The sequence below is a fragment of the Manis pentadactyla genome, chromosome 13 (assembly GCF_030020395.1).
Source record: "Manis pentadactyla isolate mManPen7 chromosome 13, mManPen7.hap1, whole genome shotgun sequence".
Lineage (NCBI taxonomy): Eukaryota > Metazoa > Chordata > Mammalia > Pholidota > Manidae > Manis > Manis pentadactyla.
Genome location: NC_080031.1, coordinates 85,069,747 through 85,093,962, shown reverse-complemented (window position 1 = coordinate 85,093,962; position 24,216 = coordinate 85,069,747). Strand labels below are relative to the sequence as shown.

Sequence of the window (24,216 nt, the reverse complement as noted above, 5' to 3'; positions counted from 1 at the left end):
TATATAGCTCCAGGCTCTCTTCTGTATTAGACATCCCAGTTTTCCTAGCCAGAGACCCAGAGTAGAAGTCAAAAGACTGACTGTAGCTCTCTGGGTATTGGTTGAAAAATGCAGGCTGCATTAGCACTCTCCTTCCTCAACTTTCTGTGATAGTAAACATCCTTTAGTTTAACTGCTTTTTTTGTTCACTCTAGGGAAGCCTTCATTGGTGGGAGGGTGAAAAAGTTTTTTGGAGGGAGGGCATATGGGTCTTTGTGGGTGGAGAGAATACAGAAAGGGAAAGTTTGATACTGTTCACATCTGGAGAAAGAGAAGGATTTTTATGGTGCTCATATGTCATTACAATTACTAAATTGGGCTTCTCTTTCTAAAACTTGGCCTATTTAAAAATATTCTGTTTAAATAGTATTAAAGGACCTTTAATATTATTGAACTAATACTAATTTCTACTTTAAAAAAAACAAGAATAATGTTAATTATGACATACCAAACATAAATCATTTAACCAGGAAATGTACCAGGAAGAAATTCTTTGGATATTTAGCTGGTATGTTTGGTTAACACAAAACTGAAATCAGGAAATCTAAGTGTTTTATAGAAATCACAGAATTTTAAAATTAGAGTACCAACTATTTCAGTCTTGGATAAGTTTTGGAATTTAGAATATTCAAGAAGGTTCTCTGCCAAGATTTAAAGTTGAGAATCATGTTCTGATTATATGCTTGACAACACACATAGGAACTCAGTTCTTCCTGTGCGTTTTGTTTAGTCTCAAAGTTAGTAAACCTGGTGTTACATGTGCCTAGTAAAGAATTTTCATTCATCAAGTTAATTTTCATTGGTTAGTAATAGATTGTTCTGATTACAGATCTTTTGACAGAAGCAGGTGGTGTACCAATTGTAATGTATGTGTATTAATTTTGAAGAGTAGGTAGCATTACAGTTCATTTGGTAAACCAGTGCTATTCTTATTGTTTTGATAACCTTCCATAATATAGTCAGGGCACACTGAAATGAGTTTTTGAGAATAAAATACTTTATAAAAATCTGTAAAACTAGTTTTAGATTTTGGTTTAGAAATACATATTACATTTTAGGTTTTTATTTGAAATCAGGTAGATGGGTTATTTTTATTTAAGAATTAGTGGTAGATGGATTGTTAAAATCATGTGTAGCCCATTTTAAATTAAAGGGTTTTTTTTATTTCTTTTTTTGTTTTTTTCGGTTTTTTTTGGAGTACTTCCATGTTTACGTCATCATGTTGTATAAACTCTAGAGATTGAATTAATTTTAATAATAGGATCTATTTCAAGTGCTCTTTGGATGATGCCCAGTTTGGGTTATCTGTATAGATTCATCTCTTTTCTTTCCAGCTTTATCGATATACAGTTGACATATATCACTGTGTAAGCTTAAGGTGTACAATGTGATGATTTGATACAAATATATTGTGAAATGTTTACCACAGTAAGGTTAGTTAACATATCCTTTACCTCCTGTCATTACCATTTTGTTATTGTTATGGTGAGAACATTAAAACTTTTATAGCAACTTTCAGGTTTACAGTACAAGGTTGCTAATTAAAGTTGTCATACTGCGCATTAGATCCCTGGAACTTATTCATCTTAAAAATGAAAGTTTGTGCCTTTTGACTAACATCTCCCATCCTTGCCCTCCCTTTCCCCTCAGCCCGTGGCAACTGCCATTCAATTTTGTTTCTATTAGTATGATGCTTTTAGATTCCACATATAAGTAGAATATATACATATAGTGGTTGTCTCTTTTTTCACGTAGTGTAATGCCCTCAAGGTTGTCACAAATGTCAGGATTTCCTTCTGTTTTATAGCTGAATAGTATTCCATTGTGTGTGTATGTACACATACACACACATATACACACATTTTCTTTATCCACTCATCCATTGATCGACACTTAGGTTGTTTCCATGTCTTGGTTTTGTGAATAATGCTGCAATGAATAGGGAAGGCAGATATATCTTCAAGTTAGTGATTTCATCATCTTCATATATATATATATGTTTATGTATATGTATATATGTAACTCAATCATATGGTAGTTGTATTTTTCATTTTTTGTGGAACCTCCATATTCTTTTCTATAGTGGCTGTACCAATTTACATTCCTTCCAAGAATGCCCATGGGTTCCCTTTTCTCTGTATCTTCACCAATGTTTGTTATCTCTCTTTTTGATGATAGCCATTCTAACAGATATGAAGTGATAGCTTGCTGTGGTTTTGATTTGCATTTCCCTGATGATTAGTGATGTTGAACATCTTTTCATCAGTTGACCATTTGAGTTGTATAAGTTCCTTATATATTTTAGATATTTACTCCTTATGAAATATGGTTTGCAGATATTTTCTCCCATTCCATAGGTTGCCTTTTTCATGTTGTTGGTTATTAAGTTTGCTGTGCAGGATCTTTTTAGTTTGATTTAGTCTCACTTGTTTATTATTGCTTTTGTTGCTTATGCTTTCAGTGTCATAGCCAAGCAGTCACCACTGAGACCACCACCAGGAGCTTTTCCCTCATATTTTTTCCTTGGAGTCGTATGGTTTCAGGTCTTATGTTCAAGTCTTTAATCCATTGTGATTTGATTTTTGTGTACGATGTAAGGTAAGGGTCCAGTTTCATTCTTAAATGTGTGAATGTCCAGTTTTCCCTGCACCATTTATTGAGGAGATTTCCTTTCCCCATTATGTATTCTTGGTGCCTTGGTTAAAGAGTAGTTGACCATGGGTTTATGTCTGGGCTTGTGATTCTGTTCCTTTCGTGTATGTGTCTGTTTTTATGCTAGTACCATACTGTTTTGATTACAATAGCTTTGTAATATATACAGTTGACCCTTGAACAGCATACATTTGAACTGCATGGGTTCACTTATACAGGGATATTTTTAGATTAATGGGAATTGTCTTTTGTGATTTGCAGTAATTTAAAAAATTATTTTCTTTCTCTAGCTTACTTTTTGTAAGAATACATTATATAATACATGTAACACACAAAATATTTGTTAACTAACCATTTGTTTTACTAGTAAGGCTTCTTGTCAACAGTGGGTTGTTAGTAAAGCTTTCAGGGAGTCAAAGGCTGTATGTGGATATTTTATTACAGGGGGTGTTGATGCCCTTCATCCCTGCATTGTTCAGGGATGTTTGAACAGCTATAGTTTGAAATCAGAAACTGTGATGTTTCCAGCTTAGTTCCTCTTGCCTAAGATTACTTTGGTTCTTTGGGTATTTTGTAATTCTATATGGATTTCAGAATTTTTTTTCTTTTAAAAATGCCATGGGCATTTTGATAGGGATTGTGTTTATCTTTAATCAATGACTTACAGTTTTTAGTGTATAAGATCTTTCACATTGGTTAAGTTTATTCTTAGGTATTTTATTCTTTTTGATACTTTTGGAAATTAATCATTTTCTTAATTTCATTTTCAAATATTTCTTTGTTAGTATATAGAGTAGCAACTGATTTTTGTATCTTTAAAAACAATTTTTTCTGTGGAGTGTTTAGGTCTTCTACATATCATATCTTGTCATCTGTAAACAGATAGTTTTATGCTTCCTTTCCAGTTTGGATGCCTGTTATTTTTCTGGCCTTATTCCCGTGGCTAGGACTTTCAGTACTATGTTGAATAGAAGTGGTGAGAGTGGGCATTGTTGTCTTGTTCCTGTTCTTAGAGGAAAACTTTCACCTTTTCATCATTGAGTGTGATACAGCTGTGGACTTGTCATATATGGCTTTTATTGAACCATCCTGGCATCCCAGGGATAAATCCCACTTGATTATGGTGTCTGATCTTTTTAGTATCTTTTGGAATTGGTTTGCTGGTATTTTGTTAAAGATTTTTGCATTTACGCTCCCTAGGGACATTAATCTAATGTTCTCGTAGTGTCCTTGTCTAGCTTTAGTATCAGAGTAACGCTGCCCTTGTGAAATGAGTTTGGAAGTGTTCCCTCTTCTTCAAATTTTTGGAAGAGTTTGAGAAATTGGTGTTAATTCTTCTTTAAATGTTTGGTAGAATTCACTGACAAAGCCATCTGGTCCTCGGCTTTTATTTGTCGGAAGGTTTTAATTATTGATTCAGTTGGTGTATTGTTTTCTCAGTTTTAATTTCTAGAAGAGTAAATATTGATAGTGATAACCCACCCAAACTAAGGCTCTAGTGTTGGAGAAAGGGAGGGTGGTTATCCGTAACACTTTATTAAGAGTGCAAAGGCTTCATGAGACCAGAAGGTTTGAGAACTATTGCTTAATAGTATTCCATTGTATGATTATACTACAGTTTATTTGTACATTCCATTGTTGATAGATGTTTGGGTTGGTTCTATTTTTGGGACTTTGAATGCTCTTGTGCATATCTCTTAGTGTACATATGGACACATTTCTGTTGGGTATAAACTTAGGAGTCGAATTGCATGATCATTGGATATGCATGTGTGTAGCTTTCCAAAGTAGTTGTCCTGTTTTAATTTACATTCTCATCAGAGTTATGCACATTCCATTCTCATCAGAGTTATGCACATTCCAGTTGCTTTACATCCAAATAAGGAATTTTTAATTATGCAGAGAAATTAGAGAAAAATTCTTAAAATCATACCAGTGTTCAGTTTGTAAGTATTGTATGGCAGCATAGCAGAGGGAGTAAAAGCTTCTTTCCTATTAATTATAACTTGGTTTAAGTGTCAGTTGTGCCTCATACTAACTGAGACTTGAACCAATTACTCAGTCTTTCTAAGCTTGAGTTTCCTTATAGGTAAAATGGGTGGTTGTAGTAAATACCTCACAGGATTTGTTGGGAAGATTAAATGGAGATACCAGTGAAAAGCACTTAGTATAGGCTCTGCAGCATAATGCCAAAGGGAAAAACAGGCTGAGGAAGCTATAGTGAGTGAAAGAAAAGCACAAAAATGTGTCAGCACTCTTTGTTCTAACTTTCTGGAAATAATTATTTAGGTTTTAGATGTTATCATTGCTACATAGCAATAAACTATTTAGAAATACTTGCATACTAGGAAAAGTTGTAAAAAAAAATAGTACAAGGGACACTTATATTCTCTACCTAAATTTGGTTACTAATAATGGTTGGCTATTGATAATTTACCATTTTCTTTATCATTTGTGCACACTGCATATGTGTGTGCCTACAAGATTTTTTTCTGAACCTTTTGAGGATAAGTTATGTACATCATGGCTCTTTACCCTTAAATACTTTAGTTTTTATTTCATGATAATAGGAATAATTTCTTACACAGTCACCATACAGTTTTTAATTTCATTTATTTACACTGATACATTACTACCTTTACCTACTGTATTGTCCATGTTCCAGTTTATTAGTTGATATACAACCGTGCTCTTTATAGTATTTTTACCCTTTCCAGTACACAATTCAGTTCATGTGTAGGTATTACATTAGTTATCATGTCTCTATTGTCTCTCATTTCCTTTTTGTTTATTCATTTTGACATTGATATTTGAAGAATATGGTGCCTCCCTATACCCCTTTTAAAAAACAAACCTTTCCTCATTTTGTATTCATTTGGTGTTTCCTCTTGATTAGATTATGCATTTTTGCATTTTTGGCCGAAATTCTGCATAGATGATGTTGTGCCCTTCTGTAAGTATTACATGTAGAAACACCTGTTAATCATTGGTGATACTAATTTTGATGACCCATCAAAGTATTATCCAGTTTCTCCACTGTATAAGTGGTCTGTTTTTCTCCCCTTGCAACTAGTAAGTTGTGTGTGAGAGATACTTTGAGATTATGCAAATATGCTGATTCTCATCAAAATTTTCCCCTGAGTTGAAATAGAGTACCCACTGAAAATGATTCATGCCTGGCCTTTTTTTTTGAAGTACCTCTTTTCTTTTGGGCATAACAGAGTTGTTCTATGTTCCCGTTGTAGCTACCCTGCCCCAGCCCTGTGTTCAGCCATTTCTCCCAGGAGCCCTGGTTTCTTTTAGTAGAGAATGGTATTTGAGACCAAGATCAAGATGCTAAGAGATCTCATTGCTACTGGAATGTCTTTGCTGCTTGGCCCTTTTAGTGGACAGAGCTAGTAAATACACATATGTATATGCATGGAGCATACACATATATACACATATACATATACAAAAATACATTTACATGTGAACATGAAAATATGTATGGTTTGGAAAGCATGATTTTACTCCAATATTTCCAATTCCAGTCAAACATTATGTGACTCTATTATGTCTTTCCCCCAGTTGTACATCTTCTTTCTTACACAGTAAGAATCTTAGCTCATTTGCTCAATCCTGTAATACATCTAAAGTAGTTTCAGAATTGCATTGCCCATATCGCTATAATAAAAAAAATACAAAATAGTTCAGAATTTGTTTGTACTACTTCTCCCCACCCTGCCTGGGAGATAATAGAAAAAATATATATTGGTTTCTGTGCCTGGCTTCTGGCACAGAGCTCCTGAAACCATTGTAAATTCCTAAGTGATAACAGCATTAGGAGTATCTCTTGTTCTAATATTGGTCTTCCTGAAACCCTTGTGAATTCCTAAGTGATAAGAGTACAAGGAGCATCTTTTGTTCTAATGGAGCAACTGTGGGTGGGATCCTGAATAGTGGCTGGTCACCAGAAACACCAAGCCATGATTAGAAGCTTGGAATTTTCAGCCCCATTCCCCCATTCTCCAGAGAGATGAGAGGGGCTACAAATGGGATTAATACTTGACTGTGCCTATGTGAAGAAGCCTCCATAAAATCACAACAGTGTAGGGTTCAGGGAATTTCCAGGTTGGTGAACATGTTCCTGTCCTGGGAGGGTGACACACTCCAACCCCATGGGGACAGAAGATCTTTCACTCTGGACCTTCCCAGACCTCGCTCTATGTATCTCTTTATCTGGCTGTTCATCTATATATGTGCTTTGTCATATCTTTAATAAACTGGTATACATAAGTGAGTGTTCCCCTGAGTTCTCTGAGCTGTTTTGGCAAATAATCAATCCAAGGTGGGGGAGATCACAGGACCCTCTGATCTGTAGCCAAGTCAGACAGAAGTTGTGGATAATATGGGGACCTACTATTTGTGATTAGCATTGGAAGTAGAGGGCAGTCTCAGTTAAGACTGAGCCCTTCACCGGTGGTATTTGATGCTATCTCCAGGTTAGGTAGCGTCAAAATTTAGTAAATTGTAGGACACCGAGGTGGTGTCATAGAATGGCTTGGTGTAGTTAAAACCCCCACACATCTGTTGTCGAAAGTGTGTGAAAGTGGTAGTAGTGTGAGAGTGAAGGAGAAACACAGGAGAACTAGATTTTTACTTCTCACTGCCTAAGACTAAAAATATATGGTCAAATTCTGTTTATAAGTTTCTTAGTTCCTTTCTGACTTCTTTCTTTTGGTGTGCATATTTTACTTATTTGAAATGCAATTAGTTCCTTTGCTTCACTTCCCCCTTCGTTCTGTTTGATTTTAATTTTTTGAGTATATATGATGTTCACATGTTTTCAAAAGTTAAAACTATTTAAAAAATTATATTCTGAAGTATCATTTTTTTCTTCTATCCCTTAAACTCTGTCCTCCTACCTTTGTAGGTAACCAACTTTATTATTCCCTAGTTTTATCCTTCCTGTTTTCTTTTGTAATAAACAGATATATGTATATGACTTGTTGTACTTTGCTTTTTTCCACTTAATATCACCTAGAAATCACTCTGTCAGTTCATAGATCTACCTTCCCTATTTCTTCTACAGCTGTATAATAGTCCATTGTATGCACCATAGTTTATTCAACCAGTACTCTATGCACAGCAGAATTTTTTAATGAAACATTTACAAATTTTTGAAATGATTAAGAAATACAACAAAATGCAAATACGATTTGAGTCTTTAATGTGTCCTGTATTTAATTTTACAATCAAACTGTAAAAATTTAAGATCTGTAGTCAAGAAAATAGAATGACTGATGAATCACTATGTTGTGCACCTGAAACCAATATAATACTATATATCAACTATATTTCAATTGAAGAACAAAAAGACCAGAGGACCTTTATTATAAGCCCCAAGAGTAATAGTCAACTTGTGAAGTATGGAGTACAGGTGGTTACATCACTCTTTATTTTTTCTAATCTAATAATTTATTGCCATTGATTTATTATAATACAGAGAGAAGAAATTGAGGATGGAAAGAAGGAAATACTGCAGATGAAGATCAACAATTTTCATTTTATTTAAAGTTGATTCTTAAAACTAGAGAGAGACAGCTTTGCACTTTGCTGTGCTGTCACTGGGAAAAGCCAAAGTACAGACAATGGGAGTGTAATATAGCAGAGGCAAAAAAGCAAGGTTAATCCAGGCATGATTAAGGGTTAGTGGTAGTATGAGTTGTCATCTTCCTCTCTATAGTGCTAAGTATTTATTTATTGGATAGTTTTCCATTTCTCATCTCTGCAGATGTTTGATACTTATATTAAGCAATAATTTTGTGAGGTACTTTAAGATTAATGTAAACTTAATTCAAAAAAATTTAGAGTTGTGATTGACAAAAATATAGTTGCAACACAATTTCTGAAAGTAGGTAGATAATTTCAACTATAACAAAAGGAAGGCAAAGTTATGAAGAATTATTTTAAACATAATATGCCAGTTAAAAGAAACTTAAACATTTGTTTAATGTGGAAGATATCTAAATTGTAAACATTTAAAATTTAACACAGTACTTTGGGAAACATTGCCAATCAGCATTTATCAAAATGTTACATTTATTAAAATGTTAATAAATGTTAATTTATTTAATGTTAAGGAGAAAATCAGTTTCTAAGTATTAAGATATTTAGAATGTTATGAATAAAAATTTTTCTTAAGATAAATTAGTTTTTGGAATTTATTCTTGCTCAGAGCCTTCTGACAAGCCTTATGATCTTACTGTGGGTATTTATATAGATGAGCAGACCATCATGAGATTTGTTTGTTTACTGAACCAGTTTTTCCCACTCTGTGACACTAGTGGAACTAGATTTGATTATCCCTAATTCCTTTTAGGAAAATTCCAGGCAGGCATGCTTGGGAAGTCCTAGTGGTGCCATGGAAATGGTGCTAGATCAAGAATCAAGAGATCAGGGTTCTCAAGCCCACTCTGCAACTAAGATGTTATGTCAGCCTATTTGAGCCTTATTTTCTAGTCTGTAATGTGATTTATTTGTATATTTTTTCAAGTCCATTTTTCATATCTTTTGGCAGTTTGTATAAAAACATTTGACTTTGGTAGAAATTAGGCTTATAAAGTATATAATATTTTTTACATTAAGGCTATATATACATGTGCAAAAGTGATGCCAAAGTAGAGTTTCTAAAACTTTTAAGAACTTACTAGAATGTAAAACAGTTTGTGATAGACATTTTATTGTTAGTGTTATGCTACATGCTGGCCTATATACATGAATTCTAGGAAGACAGCCATATACTCTGTAATGGAAGAAACTCCTGTGATCTAAAATGGTAGGGAAAATGACACTGGAAGAGTTCTGCTAATTGTAAAATTCAAAGACCTATGTAAAATGCTAGCCATCAAGCCTCTTTTGTTTGCTTATAGTGGCTGTTTTTGTGAAATTAAATAGTTCATTTATCCATAGACATTTGTAAAGCAGGCTCTTCAGTTAGAATTGGGGGCTAGAGCAGAGAACAAGGTGAACTTGAACTCTACCTTTTTGTCTTGAATATAACTTTCTGTAATGGAAATAAATAATAAGCAAGATACAGGCATACCTCAGAGATATTGTTGGTTTAGTTACAGACCACCACAATAAAGCAAATATCACAATAAAGCTAGTCAGATAATCTTTTGGTTTCCCAGTACATATAAAAATTTATGTTTACATTGTACTGTAGACTATGAAGGTTACAACAGCATTATGTCTAAAAAAAGTGCATATCTTAATTTAAAAATACATTATTTCTAAAAAATGCTAACCATTATCTGAATTTTCAGGGAGTCATCGTGTTTTTGCTGGTGAAGGGTCTTGCTTTGATGTTGATGGCTGCTGGCTGATCAGGCAGGCTGGTGGTTGCTAAAGGTTGAGGCTGCTGTAGGAGTTTTGTAAAATAAGACAGTAGTGAAGTTTGCCACATCAATTGATTCTTCCCTTCTTGAACAACTTCTCTGTAATATGTGGTACCGTTTGATAGCATTTTACCTATAGTAGAGCTTCTTTCAATATTGGGGTCAACCTCTCAAACCCTGTAGCTGGTTTATCAACTCCTTTGTTGTCATTTCAGAGTCTTCACCAGGAGTAGATTTCATCTCAAGAAACTGCTTTCTTTGCTCATCCATGAGAAGCAGCTCCTTATCAGTTAAACTTTTATCATGAGATTGTAGCAATTCAGTCATATCTTCAGGCCCCACTTCTAATTTCAGTTCTTTTGCTATTTCTACCATATCTGCTGTTCCTTCCTCCACTGAAGTCTAGAACTCCTGCAGTTCATCCATGAGAGCTGGAATCTTCTTCCAAATTCCTGTTCATGTTGATCACCTTTTCTCATGAATCAGGAATGCTCTTAAGCATCTAGAATGATGAATCCTTTCCAGAAGGCTTTCAATTCACTTTGCCCAAATCCATCAGAGCAATCACTATCTATGGCAGCTATAGCCTTAGGAAATGTGTTTCTTAAATAATAAGACTTGAGAATCAAAATTGTTTCCTTATCCATGGACTGCATAATACATGTGTTGGCAGGAATAAAAACAGCATTAATCTCATTGTACTTCTCTATCAGAGCTCTTGAGTGACCAGGCTCATTATCAGTGAGCAATAGTATGAAAGGAATCCTTTTTAATTTTTTGAGCAATAGGTCTCAACAGTAGGCTTAAAATATTCATAAATCATGTTGTAAGCACATATGCTGTCATCCAGACTTTGTTGTTCCATTTCTAAAGCATAAGCAGAGTAGATATAGCATAATTCTTAAGGGCCCTAGGAATTTTGGAATGGTAAATGAACAGTGGTTTCAACTTTGTCACCAGTTGTACCAGCCCCTAACAAGAGTCAGTCTGTCTTTTTTTTTTTTTTTTTTTTGGTATAATTAATCTACAATTACATGAGGAACGTTATGTTTACTAGACTCCCCCCATCACCAAGTCCCCCCCACAAACCCCATTACAGTCACTGTCCATCAGCGTAGTAAGATGCTGTAGAATCACTGCTTGTCTTCTCTGTGTTGCACAGTCCTGTCCGTGCCACCCTCCCCACATTATATGTGTTATTCATAATGCCCCCTTTTTTTCCCCCGCCTTATTCCTCCCTTCCCACCCATCCTCCACTCCCTTTCCCTTTGGTAACTGTTAGTCCATTCTTGGGTTCTGTGTTTCTCCTGTTGTTTCGTTCCTTCAGTTTTTTCTTTGTTCTTATACTCCACATATGAGTGAAATCACTTGGTACTTTGTCTTTCTCCGCCTGGCTTATTTCACTGAGCATAATACCCTCTAGCTCCATCCTTATTGTTGCAAATGGTAGGATTTCTTTTCTTCTTGTGACTGAACAATATTCCGTTGTGTATATGTATCACCTCTTCTTTATCCATTCATACTGATAGACACTTAGGTTGCTTCCATTTCTTGGCTATTGTAAATAGTGCTGCGATAAACATAGGGGTGCATCTGTCTTTTTCAAACTGGGCTGCTGCATTCTTGGGGTAAATTCCTAGAAGTGGAATTCCTGGGTCAAGTGGTATTTCTATTTTGAGCTTTTTGAGGAACCTCCATACTGCTTTCCACAATGGTTGAACTAATTTACATTCCCACCAGCAGTGTAGGAGGGTCCCCCTTTCTCCACAACCTCACCAACATTTGTTGTTGCTTGTCTTTTGGATGGTGGCGATCCTTACTTTTGTGAGGTGATGTCTCGTTGTGGTTTTAATTTGCATTTCTCTGATGACTAGTGATGTGGAGCATCTTTTCATGTGTCTGTTGGCCATCTGAATTTCTTCTTTGGAGAACTGTCTGTTCAGCTCCTCTGCCCTTTTTTTAATTGGATTATTTGATATTTGTTTGTTGAAGTGCGTGAGCTCTTTATATATTTTTGGATGTCAACTCTTTACCGGATCTGTCACTTGTGAATATATTTTCCCATATTGTCGGATGCCTTTTTGTTCTATTGATGGTGTCCTTTGCTGTACAGAAGCTTTTCAGCTTAATATAGTCCCACTTGTTCATTTTTGCTTTTGTTTCCCTTGCCTGGGGAGATATGTTCATGAAGAAGTCGCTCATGTTTATGTCCAAGAGATTTTTGCCTATGTTTTTTTCTAAGAGTTTTATGGTTTCATGACTTACATTCAGGTCTTTGATTCATTTCAAATTTACTTTTGTAAATGGGGTTAGACAATGATCCAGTTTCATTCTCTTACATGTAGCTGTTCAGTTTTTTTCAACACTAGCTGTTGAAGAGGCTGTTATTTCCCCATTGTATGTCCATGGCTTCTTTATCATATATTAATTGACTGTATGTGTTTGGGTTAATGTCTGGAGTCTCTGTTCTGTTCCACTGGTCTGTGGCTCTGTTCTTGTGCCAGTACCAAATTGTCTTGATTACTGTGGCTTTGTAGAACAGCTTGAAGTTGGGAAGCGAGATGCCCCCTGCTTTGTTCTTCCTTCTCAGGTTTGCATGGGCTATTCAGGATCTTTTTTGGTTCCAGATGAATTTTAAAACTATTTGTTCCAGTTCGTTGAAGAATGTTGTTGGAATTTTGATAAGCATTGCATTGAATCTGTAGATTGCTTTAGGCAGGATGGCCATTTTGACAATATTAATTCTTCCTAGCTAAGAGCATGGGATGAGTTTCCATTTGTTAGTGTCCTCTTTAATTTCTCTTAAGAGTGTCTTGTAGTTTTCAGGGTGTAGGTCTTTCACTTCCTTGGGTAGGTTTATTCCTAGGTATTTTATTCTTTTTTGATGCAATTGTGAATGGAATTGTTTTCCTGATTTCTCTTTCTGTTAATTCATCGTTAGTGTATAGGAAAGCCACAGATTTCTGTGTATTAATTTTGTATTCTACAACTTTGCTGAATTCAGATATTCTAGTAGTTGTGGAATGGAGTCTTTAGGGTTTTTTATGTACAATATCATGTCATCTGCAGATAGTGACAGTTTGACTTCCTTTTTACCAATCTGGATGCCTTTTATTTCTTTGTTTTGTCTGATTGCCATGGCTAGGACCTCCAGTATTATATTGAATAACAGTGGGGAGAGTGGGCATCCATGTCTTGTTCCTGATCGCAGAGGAAAAGCTTTCAGCTTCTCGCTGTTAAGTATGATGATGACTATGGGTTTGTTGTATACAACCTTTATTATGTTGAGGTACTTGCCCTGTATAACCATTTTGTTGAGAGTTTTTCTCATGAATGGATGTTGAATTTTGTCAAATGCTTTTTCAGCATCTATGGAGATGATCATGTGGTTTTTGTCCTTCTTTTTGTTGATGTGGTGTATGACATTGATGGATTTTCGAATGTTGTACCAACTTTACATCCCTGAGATGAATCCCACTTGATCATGGTGTATGATCCTCTTGATGTATTTTTGAATTCAGTTTGCTAATATTTTGTTGAGTATTTTTGCATCTGTGTTCATCAGGGATATTGGTCTGTAATTTTCTTTTTTGGTGGGCTCTTTGCCTGGTTTTGGTATTAGAGTGATGCTGGCTTCATAGAATGAATTTGGAAGTATTCCCTCCTCTTCCATTTTTTGGAAAACTAAGGAGAATGGGTATTATGTCTTGTGTGTATGTCTGATGAAATTCAGCATGAATCCATCTGGTCCAGGGGTTTTGGTCTTGGGCAGTTTTTTGATTACCGATTCAGTTTCTTTGCTGGTAATTGGTCTGTTTAGATTTTCTGTTTCTTCCTTGGTCAGTCTTGGAAGGTTGTATTTTCTAGGAAGTTGTCCATTTCTTCTAGGTTTTGCAGCTTGTTAGCATATAGATTTTCGTAGTATTCTCTAATAATTTTTTGTATTTCTGTGGGTCTGTCATGATTTTTCCTTTCTCATTTCTGATTCTGTTCATGTGTGTAGATTCTCTTTTTCTCTTAATAAGTCTGGCCAAGGGCTTATCTGTTTTATTTTTTCAAAGAAGCAGGACTTGGTTTCATTGATTTTTTTCTATTATTTTGTTGTTCTCAATTTTATTTATTTCTTCTCTGATTTTTATTATGTCCCTCTTTCTGCTGACTTTGGGCCTCATTAGTTGTTATTTTTCCAGTTTCAGTAATTGTGACTTTAGAGTATTCATTTGGGAATGGTCTTCCTTCTTTAGATAGGCCTGTATTGCTATATACTTTCCTCTTAGAACTGCCTTCGAGGTGTTCCACAGATGTTGGGGCTTTATGCTGTTGTTGTCACTTGTCTCCATATATTGCTTGATCTCTGTTTTAATTTGGTCATTGATCCATTGATTATTTAGAAGCATGTTGTTAAGCCTCCATGTATTTGTGAGCCTTTTTGTTTTCTTTGTACAATTTATTTGTAGTTTTATGCCTTTGTCATCTGAGAAGTTGGTTGGTAGAATTTCAATCTTTTTGAATTTACTGAGGCTCTTTTTGTGGCCTAGTATGTGGTCTCTTCTGGGAAATGTTCCATGTGCACTTGAGAAGAATGTGGATCCTGCTGCTTTTGGGTGTAGAGTTCTGTGGATGTCTGTTAAGTCCATCTGTTGTACTGTGTTGTTCATGCCTCTGTGTCCTTACTTATTTTCTGTCTGGTGGATCTGTCCTTTGGAGTGAGTGGTGTGTTGAAGTCTCCTAGAACAAATGCACTGCATTCTATTTCCTCCTTTAATTCTGTTAGTATTTCTTTCACATATGTTGGAGCTCCTGTATTGGGTGTATATATATTTATAATGGTTATATCCTCTTGTTGGGCTGACCCCTTTATCATTATGCAATGTCCTTCTTTATCTCTTGTTACTTTCTATTTTTGAAGTCTATTTTGTCTGATAGCAGTCTGCTACACCTGCTTTTTTCTCTCTGTTGTTTGCATGAAATATCTTTTTTCCATCCCTTGACTTTTAGTCTGTGTATGTCTTTGAGTTTGAGGTGAGTCTCTTGTAAGCAGCATATAGATGGGTCATGCTTTTTTATCCATTCTGTTACTGTGTGTCTTTTTATTGGTACATTCAGTCCGTTTATATTTAGGGTGATTATTGAAAGATATGTACTTATTGCCATTTCAGGCTTTAGATTTGTGCTTACCAAAGGTTCAAGGTTAGCTTTTTTACTATGTAACTGTCTAACTTAACTCACTTATTAAGCTTTTATAAGCATAGTCTGATGATTCTTTATTTCTCTCTCTTGTTATTCCTCCTCCTCCATACTTTATATGTTAGGTGTTTTATTCTGTGTTCTTTTGTGTTTCCTTTGACTGCTTTTGTGAGTAGTTGATTTTATTTTTGGCTTTAGTTAGTATTTGGTTGGTCTGCTTTCTTTGTTGTGATTTTATTTTCTCCTGTGACATCTATTTAGCCTTAGGAGTGCTTCCATCTAGAGCAGTCCCTCTAAAATATCCTGTAGAGGTGATTTTTGGGAGGCAAGTTCCCTCAACTTTTGCTTGTCCTGAAATTGTTTAATCCCTCCTTTGTATTTCAGTGATAATCATGTTGGATACAGTATTCTTGGTTCAAGGCCCTTCTGTTACATTGCTTTAAATATATCATGCCATTCTCTTCTGGCCTGTAAGGTTTCTGTTGAGAAGTCTGATGATAGCCTGACGGCTTTTCCTTTTTAGGTGACCTTTTTTCTCTCTCTTTCTGCCTTTAATACTCTGTCCTTGTCTTTGATCTTTGCCATTTTAATTATTATGTGTCTTGGTATTGTCCTCCTTGGGTCCCTTGTGTTGGTAGTTCTGTGGTCCTCTGTGGTCTGAGAGACTATTTCCTCCCCTGGTTTGGGGAAGTTTTCAGCAATTATTTCTTCAAAGACACTTTCTATCTCTTTTTCTCTCACCTCTTCTTCTGGTACCCCTATAATGTGAATATTGTTCTGTTTGGATTAGTCACAGAATTCCCTTAATATTGTTTCATTCCTGGAGATCATTTTATCTCTCTCTGCCTCAGCTTCTCTGTGTTCCTGTTCTCTGATTTCTATTCCATTAACAGCCTCTTGCACCTCATCCAGTCTCCTCTTCAGTCCTTCCAGTGATTGTTTTATTTTTGTATTCTCCCTCCCAACTTGATCCTTTACTCTTGCCTATTTCTCTGCAGATCCATCAGCATGGTTATGACCTTTGTTTTGAAGTCTTTTTCGTGGAGATTGGTTAAATCTATCTCCCCAGGCCCTCTTTCAGGTTTTGTCTGGGTAATTCTGGACTGGACCAAATTCTTCTGCGTTTTCATGGTGATAGAGGTAGCTGTAAGCAGGTAGCACGTGTGTCAACTGGGAGAACAGAGTCCTTTCCTGCTTGCTGGTCACCATGCCCCTCCCTGCTGCCTGTGTCAGTTCCCCGCACATTGGGAGCAGCCCTTGTGGCAGCCCAGAGCCCTTCGGGGGGAGGCAGGTTCACCTGGTGTGCTCTCCTGCGTGAACAGTACTCCTTTGCGCCCTGTCCCAGCTTCCTCTGTGAGCACCAGCAGCCCCGGTACTGGCCCGGGATGCTGCGTGCCGGTAGGGGTCTCTGGGCAGCTGCTGTGGGCGTGACCACTCCCAGGCTGCTCCGCCAGGTCCACGCGAGAAGGGGAATGAACAGAAGGCTGTTTATCCCTGTGCAGGGCTTCAGAGCTGCATTGCCACCCAGGGGGTTAGGGCACCTGGGGTTCCCTGGGATTCCCAGCTGCTGGGCTGAGTGTGCCAGGACAATTCCGTCCAGCTGTGATGCCCCTGTCACTTTAAGACTTTGAAAAAGCACTCGCTCTTCTTTTGTCCCAGGGATCCAGCTGCAGGGACCCACTTGCAGATTTTACTTTTCCGTTTCCCTGATATCCAGCGCACCATGCAGTGTGTGTCTGCACTCCCAGTGCGGATCACTAGGGCTGGGTATTCAGCAGTCCTGCACTTCCACGCCCTCCCTGCTTGGACTCCTCTCCTCCCGCTAGGAAGCTGTGGTGGGGGGAGCACTCGGTTCCCTGTGTGCCGCGGCTTGTATCTTACCCCCTTTGTGAGATGCCGAGTTCTCGCAGATGTAGATGTAGCCTGGCTGTTGTACTATATCCTCTGGTCTCTCTGTTAGGCATAGTTTTATTTGTTGTATTTTCAAAAATATATATGGTTTTGGGAGGAGATTTCAGCTGCCCTACTCTCGCCGCCATCTTCCCAGATCCCTTTACCTTGTACTTTTATGTTGTGGAGATGGCTTCTATCTGTAAACCTTAGGAACCAAACTCTGCTACCTTCAGACTTTTCTTCTGCAGCTTCGTCTCCTCTCTCAGTCTCATAGAACTGAAGAGAGTTATTGTCCAGATTAGGCTTTGGCTTAAGGGAATGTTGTAGCTGGTTTGATATTTTCTCTCCAGACTACTTAAACTTCTCTATGTCAGCAATAAGGCTGTTCTATTCGTATCATTTTTTGTGTGCACTAGAACAGCACATTTAATTTCCTTCAAGAACTGTTCCTTTGCCTTCACAACTTGGCTAACTGGTGCAAGACCTAGGTTTTGGCCTCTCTTGGCTTTCAACATACCTTCCTCACTAGGCTTAATCATCTAGCTTTTGATTTAAAGTGAGGGCTGTGCAAGTCTTCCTTTCACTTGAACACCCGGTGACCGTTCTAGGCTTATTAATTGGCCTAATTTCAACATTGGTGTGTCTCAGGGAATAGGGAGATCCAAGAAGAGGGAGAGAGTTGGGGGATATACAACATTTATTGATTAAGTTTGCTATCTTATATGGGCACAATTCGTGGCACCCCAAAACAATTACAGTAGTAACATCAAAGATCACTGATCACAAATCACTGTAACAAGTATAATAGTAATGAAAATTTTGAAATCTTGCAAAAATTAACAAAATGTGATGCAGAGGTACAAAGTGAGCAAATGCTGTTGGAAGAATGATGCCAGTAGACTCAGTCGATGTAGGGTTGCCATAAACCTTTAAATTGTAAAAAATGCAATATCTGTAAAGTACAATAGAATGAAGTATAATAAAACAAGGTATGCCTTTATTTACAAATAATTATGTACTGTGAAGAAAAAGAAATAGTAATGTGATAGAAAGTAATATGAGAGAGAGAGAGAGAGAGAGAGAAAATGGTCAGGAACTAAGACCCAAATGTTCAAGTGGCCAGCTAGACAAAGACCAGGAAGATAAAAGGTAGAGAAACCACTTGTGTTGGAAAAAGATTGATATGCCAAGAGAACAGAAAAAAGGGCAATATAGGGATAACAGCCAGTTGAGGAAAGGGAAGAGTACCTTGAGATGGGTTTGAGAATACAATCATGTGAGCATTGACCATGATAAGGAGGTGAGATTTTATTCCAAGTGCAGTAGGGAAAATACTCAAGGGGTTGAAGCAGAGAAAATTATTTGGCATAATAAACATTTTTAAAAGAGATCAATCTTGTCTTTGTGTGGATGGGAGTTAGAGGGAATCAAGAACAGAAACAGTCAGACTATTAACAGTTTTGCAGTAGAGAGAGAATGGCAGCTTAGACAATGTTCAGCATTCAGTGGAGATGGAAGAAGTGAACAGAACTGGTATAACAGGTAAGATTGACCAAATTGGCTGGTAGAACTGTATATGAGAGATAATGGAAATATTCTCAATATAAATTTTAAAAACAAAATAGTATTTAAAATTATTATTTTAAAACATAATATTTAATGCCAGTACTGTCATAGTAAATAATTTCTTGACAATTTTATCATTTTAATTTTGTTTGTTTTGTTTTTTAGGCTTATGCATCTGGATGTGACATTGTCATCCTGGGAAGTGATTTTGAAAGATTACAAATAATCCCAGGAGCTAAACATGGAAATATTCAAGTGGGATGTGTAGACTGTTCCGTACAACAAGGCAAGGTTTGTAATCCTCTGGTAATGTGAAATCTGAGTTTGATTTTTGTTAGGATAGTCTCTAAAGTAAGTATTTCCTATTTAATTAGACATTTCCTTTGTAGACAATGTAGCTACAAATTTCTTTGACTCTCTGAGATTCAGAGTAGAGAGCAAACTTCCTAACTCTCTCAGGTATATCTTTAAATTGTTAGGAATTATGTTATTATGTAATTTTGAAGTATAGTATAATCTTCTCTATGAGTTGACCAAGAATTATAGCAGTTAGTAAGTGTAGAACAAATCTAAAGCTTAGTTATTTAAAAATGGATTGGATTGAGGGAAAGGAGTTTCAGTAAATCTTCAATATACAAATAAACTGAAGGACAAATCATTTGCTGGAGTCATTCTTCCTCAGTAAACAGTTATCTCCGTATAACTGCTGGGTAAATTTTGTGCTAAAATGAAGATAAAGTCTTCTAAACCTTGTAATTTTTTATTAATTTATTTCATACCTATAAGAAAAGTGAAAAGTTTTATCTGGACTTGTCTGTGTATGAAAAGTGACAAGTGACCTTGAAAAACAGCAACAGCAACACAGGGAGCAGGACATATGATTCTGTGTCCCATCTGGCACCAACCTGTGTGGTCTTGTGTCACGTTAGGCATCGTCCCATGAGGCTCTGTGTCAGGTCAGGCACACTCCCAGGTGGCGCCAGACCTGGGGGAGCACAGCCTGTGGGCAATGCAGTGCAACTTAATACAGCATCATGTGGTCATAAGTGGACAGGCCCAGGTTTAGTTATACATAGCCAGCGCCGAACTTGCAAAGTGATTTACTTTTTTTTTTTTTTTTTTTTTTGGTGTTTGTCTTTTTTTTTTTGTAGATAATTATTTTTTATTGAAGGGTAGTTGACACACAGTATTACATTACATTAGTTTCAGGTGTACAACATAGTGATTCAACATTTATATACATGATAATTCTAGGTACCAGCGATCACCATACCAAGTTGTTAAAATATTTTGACTATATTCCTTATGCTATACATTACATCCCAGTTACTTATTTATTTTACAATTGGAAGTGTGTACTTTTTTTTTTTTTTTGTGAGGGCATCTCTCATATTTATTGGTCAAATGGTTGTTAACAACAATAAAATTCTGTATAGGGGAGTCAATGCTCAATGCACAATCATTAATCCACCCCAAGCCTAATTTTCATCAGTCTCCAATCTTCTGAGGCATAACAAACCAGTTCTTACATGGAGAACAAATTCTTACATAGTGAATAAGTTACATGGTGAACAGTACAAGGGCAGTCATCACAGAAACTTTCGATTTTGCTCATGCATTATGAACTATAAACAGTCAGTTCAAGTATGAATACTCATTTGATTTTTATACTTGATTTATATGTGAATACCACATTTCTCTCTTTATTATTATTATTTTTAATAAAATGCTGAAGTGGTAGGTTGATACAAGATAAAGGTAGAAAACATAGTTTAGTGTGGTAAGAGAGCAAATGTAGATGATCAGGTGTGTGCCTGTAGACTATGTGTTAATCCAAGCTAGACAAGGGCAATAAAACATCCACGTATGCAGAAGATTTCTCTCAGAACAGGGGGGGTGAGGTTCAAAGCCTCACCTCTGTTGATCCCCAATTTCTCACCTGATGATACCCCTGCGACTGTGCCTGTCTTAGGTTGTTCCTCCCTTGAGGAATCTTACCCATCTCTGGCTAACCAGTCATCTTCCGGGGCCATACAGGGAAATGTAAAGTTGGTAAGTGAGAGAGAAGCCTTATTGTTTGAAAAGGTTAGCTTTTTACTTCTTTGCATATTTATGCCCTGTAGCTTCTATGCCCAGCATTTGTCTTGAGGTATCTTTACCACGTGGAAGAATTATGATACTCGGTAAATTTGATATGAGGCACGAATTCTATTTAAGGGTTGTAATTAGGAAGGAAGAAGAAAAGCTATAGAAGTGGCAGGTGGCAGAAAACATGGGAAGATTGATTATTTCTTTGACATATCTTCTTGTAGAGTAACTTCAGCATGTATAGGTTTTAAGCTACTACTTAAATTGCGCACACACATTAACATAATAGGAATATAGTTACATAAACAAAGCATACCTGTAATTACCACCCATCTCCAGTGAAACCAAGAAAACCAGTTAGGCACCTTAGGCATTTGTGAAAACTTATCTATGATATGGTAGATATTGTCCAACTGAACTTGAACAGTCTGAGAGAAATCAGACAAATTAAAACAACCCATTCCTGGGGAATGTTCACATCCCTTATATTCTTTTAACAGTAAATAGTCTGTAGTTGTAAGATTTTGGAGCGCTACAATTTGCACTTCTCCAAATTCTTGGTTGAGTTCCAACAGTATAGATCCAGTCAAATTTGTTGTTTTACTGAATGCACAGGCCAGCTTAGATATCTCCTTCATTCCCATGGCAAGTCCAGGAGCTGGTGGGATGAGTGCATCTACAGCTGTAGCAGTGTGTGGACCTTTGTTGGGGTTTTTTGATGATCATCTTCTGTCATGAGTCTTCCAGAGAGTGCTGATGTTGGCAGTTCTTTTTCATATTGTATCTTAGTTCATTTTCAGGGTAGCCCAATTAGGCTTTGATCCCCTGTATAAACACAAACAGACCCTTTGCCTACACTTTTATATGCCCTTTATACCCTTGAGTAGAACTCATTGGAGATTACCACACAGGAACTGCCTTTTTTTTTTTTTTTTTTGTATCACTAATCTACACTTACATGACGAATATTATGTTTACTAGGCTCTCCCCTGTACCAGGTCCCCCCTATAAACCCCTTTACACTCACTGTCCATCAGCATAGCAAAATGTTGTAGAATCACTACTCGCCTTCTCTGTGTTGTACAGCCCTCCCTTTTCTCCTACCCCCCCCATGCATGCTAATCTTAATACCCCCCTACTTCTCCCCCCCCCTTATCCCTCCCTACCCACCCATCCTCCCCAGTCCCTTTCCCTTTGGTACCTGTTAGTCCATTCTTGAGTTCTGTGATTCTGCTGTTGTTTTATTCCTTCAGTTTTTCCTTTGTTCTTATATTCCACAGATAAGTGAAATCATTTGGTATTTCTCTTTCTCCGCTTGGCTTGTTTCACTGAGCATAATACCCTCCAGCTCCATCCATGTTGCTGCAAATGGTAGGATTTGCCCTTTTCTTATGGCTGAGTAGTATTCCATTGTGTACATGTACCACATCTTCTTTATCTATTCATGTATTGATGGACATTTAGGTTGCTTCCAATTCTTGGCTATTGTAAATAGTGCTGCAATAAACATAGGGGTGCACTGATCTTTCTCATACTTGATTGCTGCATTCTTAGGGTAAATTCCTAGGAGTGCAATTCCTGGGTCAAATGGTAAGTCTGTTTTGAGCATTTTGATGTACCTCCATACTGCTTTCCACAGTGGTTGAACTAACTTACATTCCCACCAGAAGTGTAGGAGGGTTCCCCTTTCTCCACAGCCTCGCCAACATTTGTTGTTCTCTGTCTTTTGGATGGCAGCCATCCTTACTGGTGTGAGGTGATACCTCATTGTAGTTTTAATTTGCATTTCTCTGATAATTAGCGATGTGGAGCATCTTTTCATGTGTCTGTTGGCCATCTGTATTTCTTTTTTGGAGAACTGTCTGTTCAGTTCCTCTGCCCATTTTTTAATTGGATTATTTGTTTTCTGTTTGTTGAGGCGTGGGAGCTCTTTATATATTCTGGACGTCAAGCCTTTATCGGATGTGTCATTTTCAAATATATTCTCCCATACTGTAGGGTTCCTTTTTGTTCTATTGATGGTGTCTTTTGCTGTACAGAAGCTTTTCAGCTTAATATAGTCCCACTTAATTCATTTTTGCTGTTGTTTTCCTTGCCCGGGGAGATATGTTCAAGAAGAGGTCACTCATGTTTATGTCTAAGAGGTTTTTGCCTATGTTTTCTTCCAAGAGTTTAATGGTTTCATGACTTACATTCAGGTCTTTGATACATTTTGAGTTTACTTTTGTATATGGGGTTAGACAATGGTCCAGTTTCATTCTCCTACATGTAGCTGTCCAGTTTCGCCAGCACCATCTGTTGAAGAGACTGTCATTTTGCCTCTGTATGTCCATGGCTCTTTTATCAACTATTAATTGACCATATATGTCTGGGTTAATGTCTGGATTCTCTAGTCTGTTCCATTGGTCTGTGGCTCTGCTCTTGTGCCAGTACCAAATAGTCTTGATTACTATGGCTTTATAGTAGAGCTTGAAGTTGGGGAGTGAGATCCCCCCTACTTTATTCTTCTTTCTCAGGATTGCTTTGGCTATTCGTGGTCTTTGGTGGTTCCATATGAATTTTTGAATTATTTGTTCCAGTTCATTGAAGAATGTTGCTGGTAGTTTCATAGGGATTGCATCAAATCTGTATATTGCTTTGGGCAGGATGGCCATTTTGACGATATTAATTCTTCCTAGCCATGAGCATGGGATGCGTTTCCATCTGTTAGTGTCCCCTTTAATTTCTCTTAAGAGTGACTTGTAGTTTTCAGAGTATAAGTCTTTCACTTCTTTGGTTAGGTTTGTTCCTAGATATTTTATTTTTTTTGATGCAATTGTGAATGGAGTTGTTTTCCTGATTTCTCTTTCTGTTGGTTCATTGTTAGTGTATAGGAAAGTCACTGATTTCTGTGTATTGATTTTGTATCCTGCAACTTTGCTGTATTCCGAAATCAGTTCTAGTAGTTTTGGGGTGGAGTCTATAGGGTTTTATATGTACAGTATCATGTCGTCTGCAAATAGTGACAGTTTAACTTCTTCTTTACTAATCTGGATTCCTTGTATTTTTTTGTTTTGTCTGATTGCCGTGGCTAGGACCTCCAATACTATGTTAAATAACAGTGGGGAGAGTGGGCATCCCTGTCTAGTTCCCGATCTCAGAGGAAATGTTTTCAGCTTCTCGCTGTTCAATATAATGTTTTCTGTGGGTTTATCATAGATGGCCTTTATTATGTTGAGGTACTTGCCCTCTATTCCCATTTTGTTGAGAGTTTTTATCATGAATGGATGTTGAACTTTGTCAAATGCTTTTTCAGCATCTATGGAGATGATCATGTGGTTTTTGTCTTTCTTTTTGTTAATGTGGTGGATGATGTTGATGGACTTTCGAATGTTGTACCATCCTTGCATCCCTGGGATGAATCCCACTT

General features: G+C 36.9%; 1 protein-coding gene across 8 annotated transcripts in view; it reads left to right on the top strand.

Moving 5' to 3' along the window:
* The window catches only part of DMXL1 (Dmx like 1), a 169,501-nt gene that overhangs the window by 3,632 nt on the left and 141,653 nt on the right, over positions 1–24,216 (top strand). For all 8 annotated transcript variants that reach the window (XM_036903236.2, XM_036903234.2, XM_036903230.2 and 5 more), the window contains exon 2: positions 18,885–19,010. In XM_036903236.2, the coding sequence (XP_036759131.2) occupies positions 18,885–19,010 (126 nt within the window). The remainder of the gene's footprint in view (positions 1–18,884; positions 19,011–24,216) is intronic.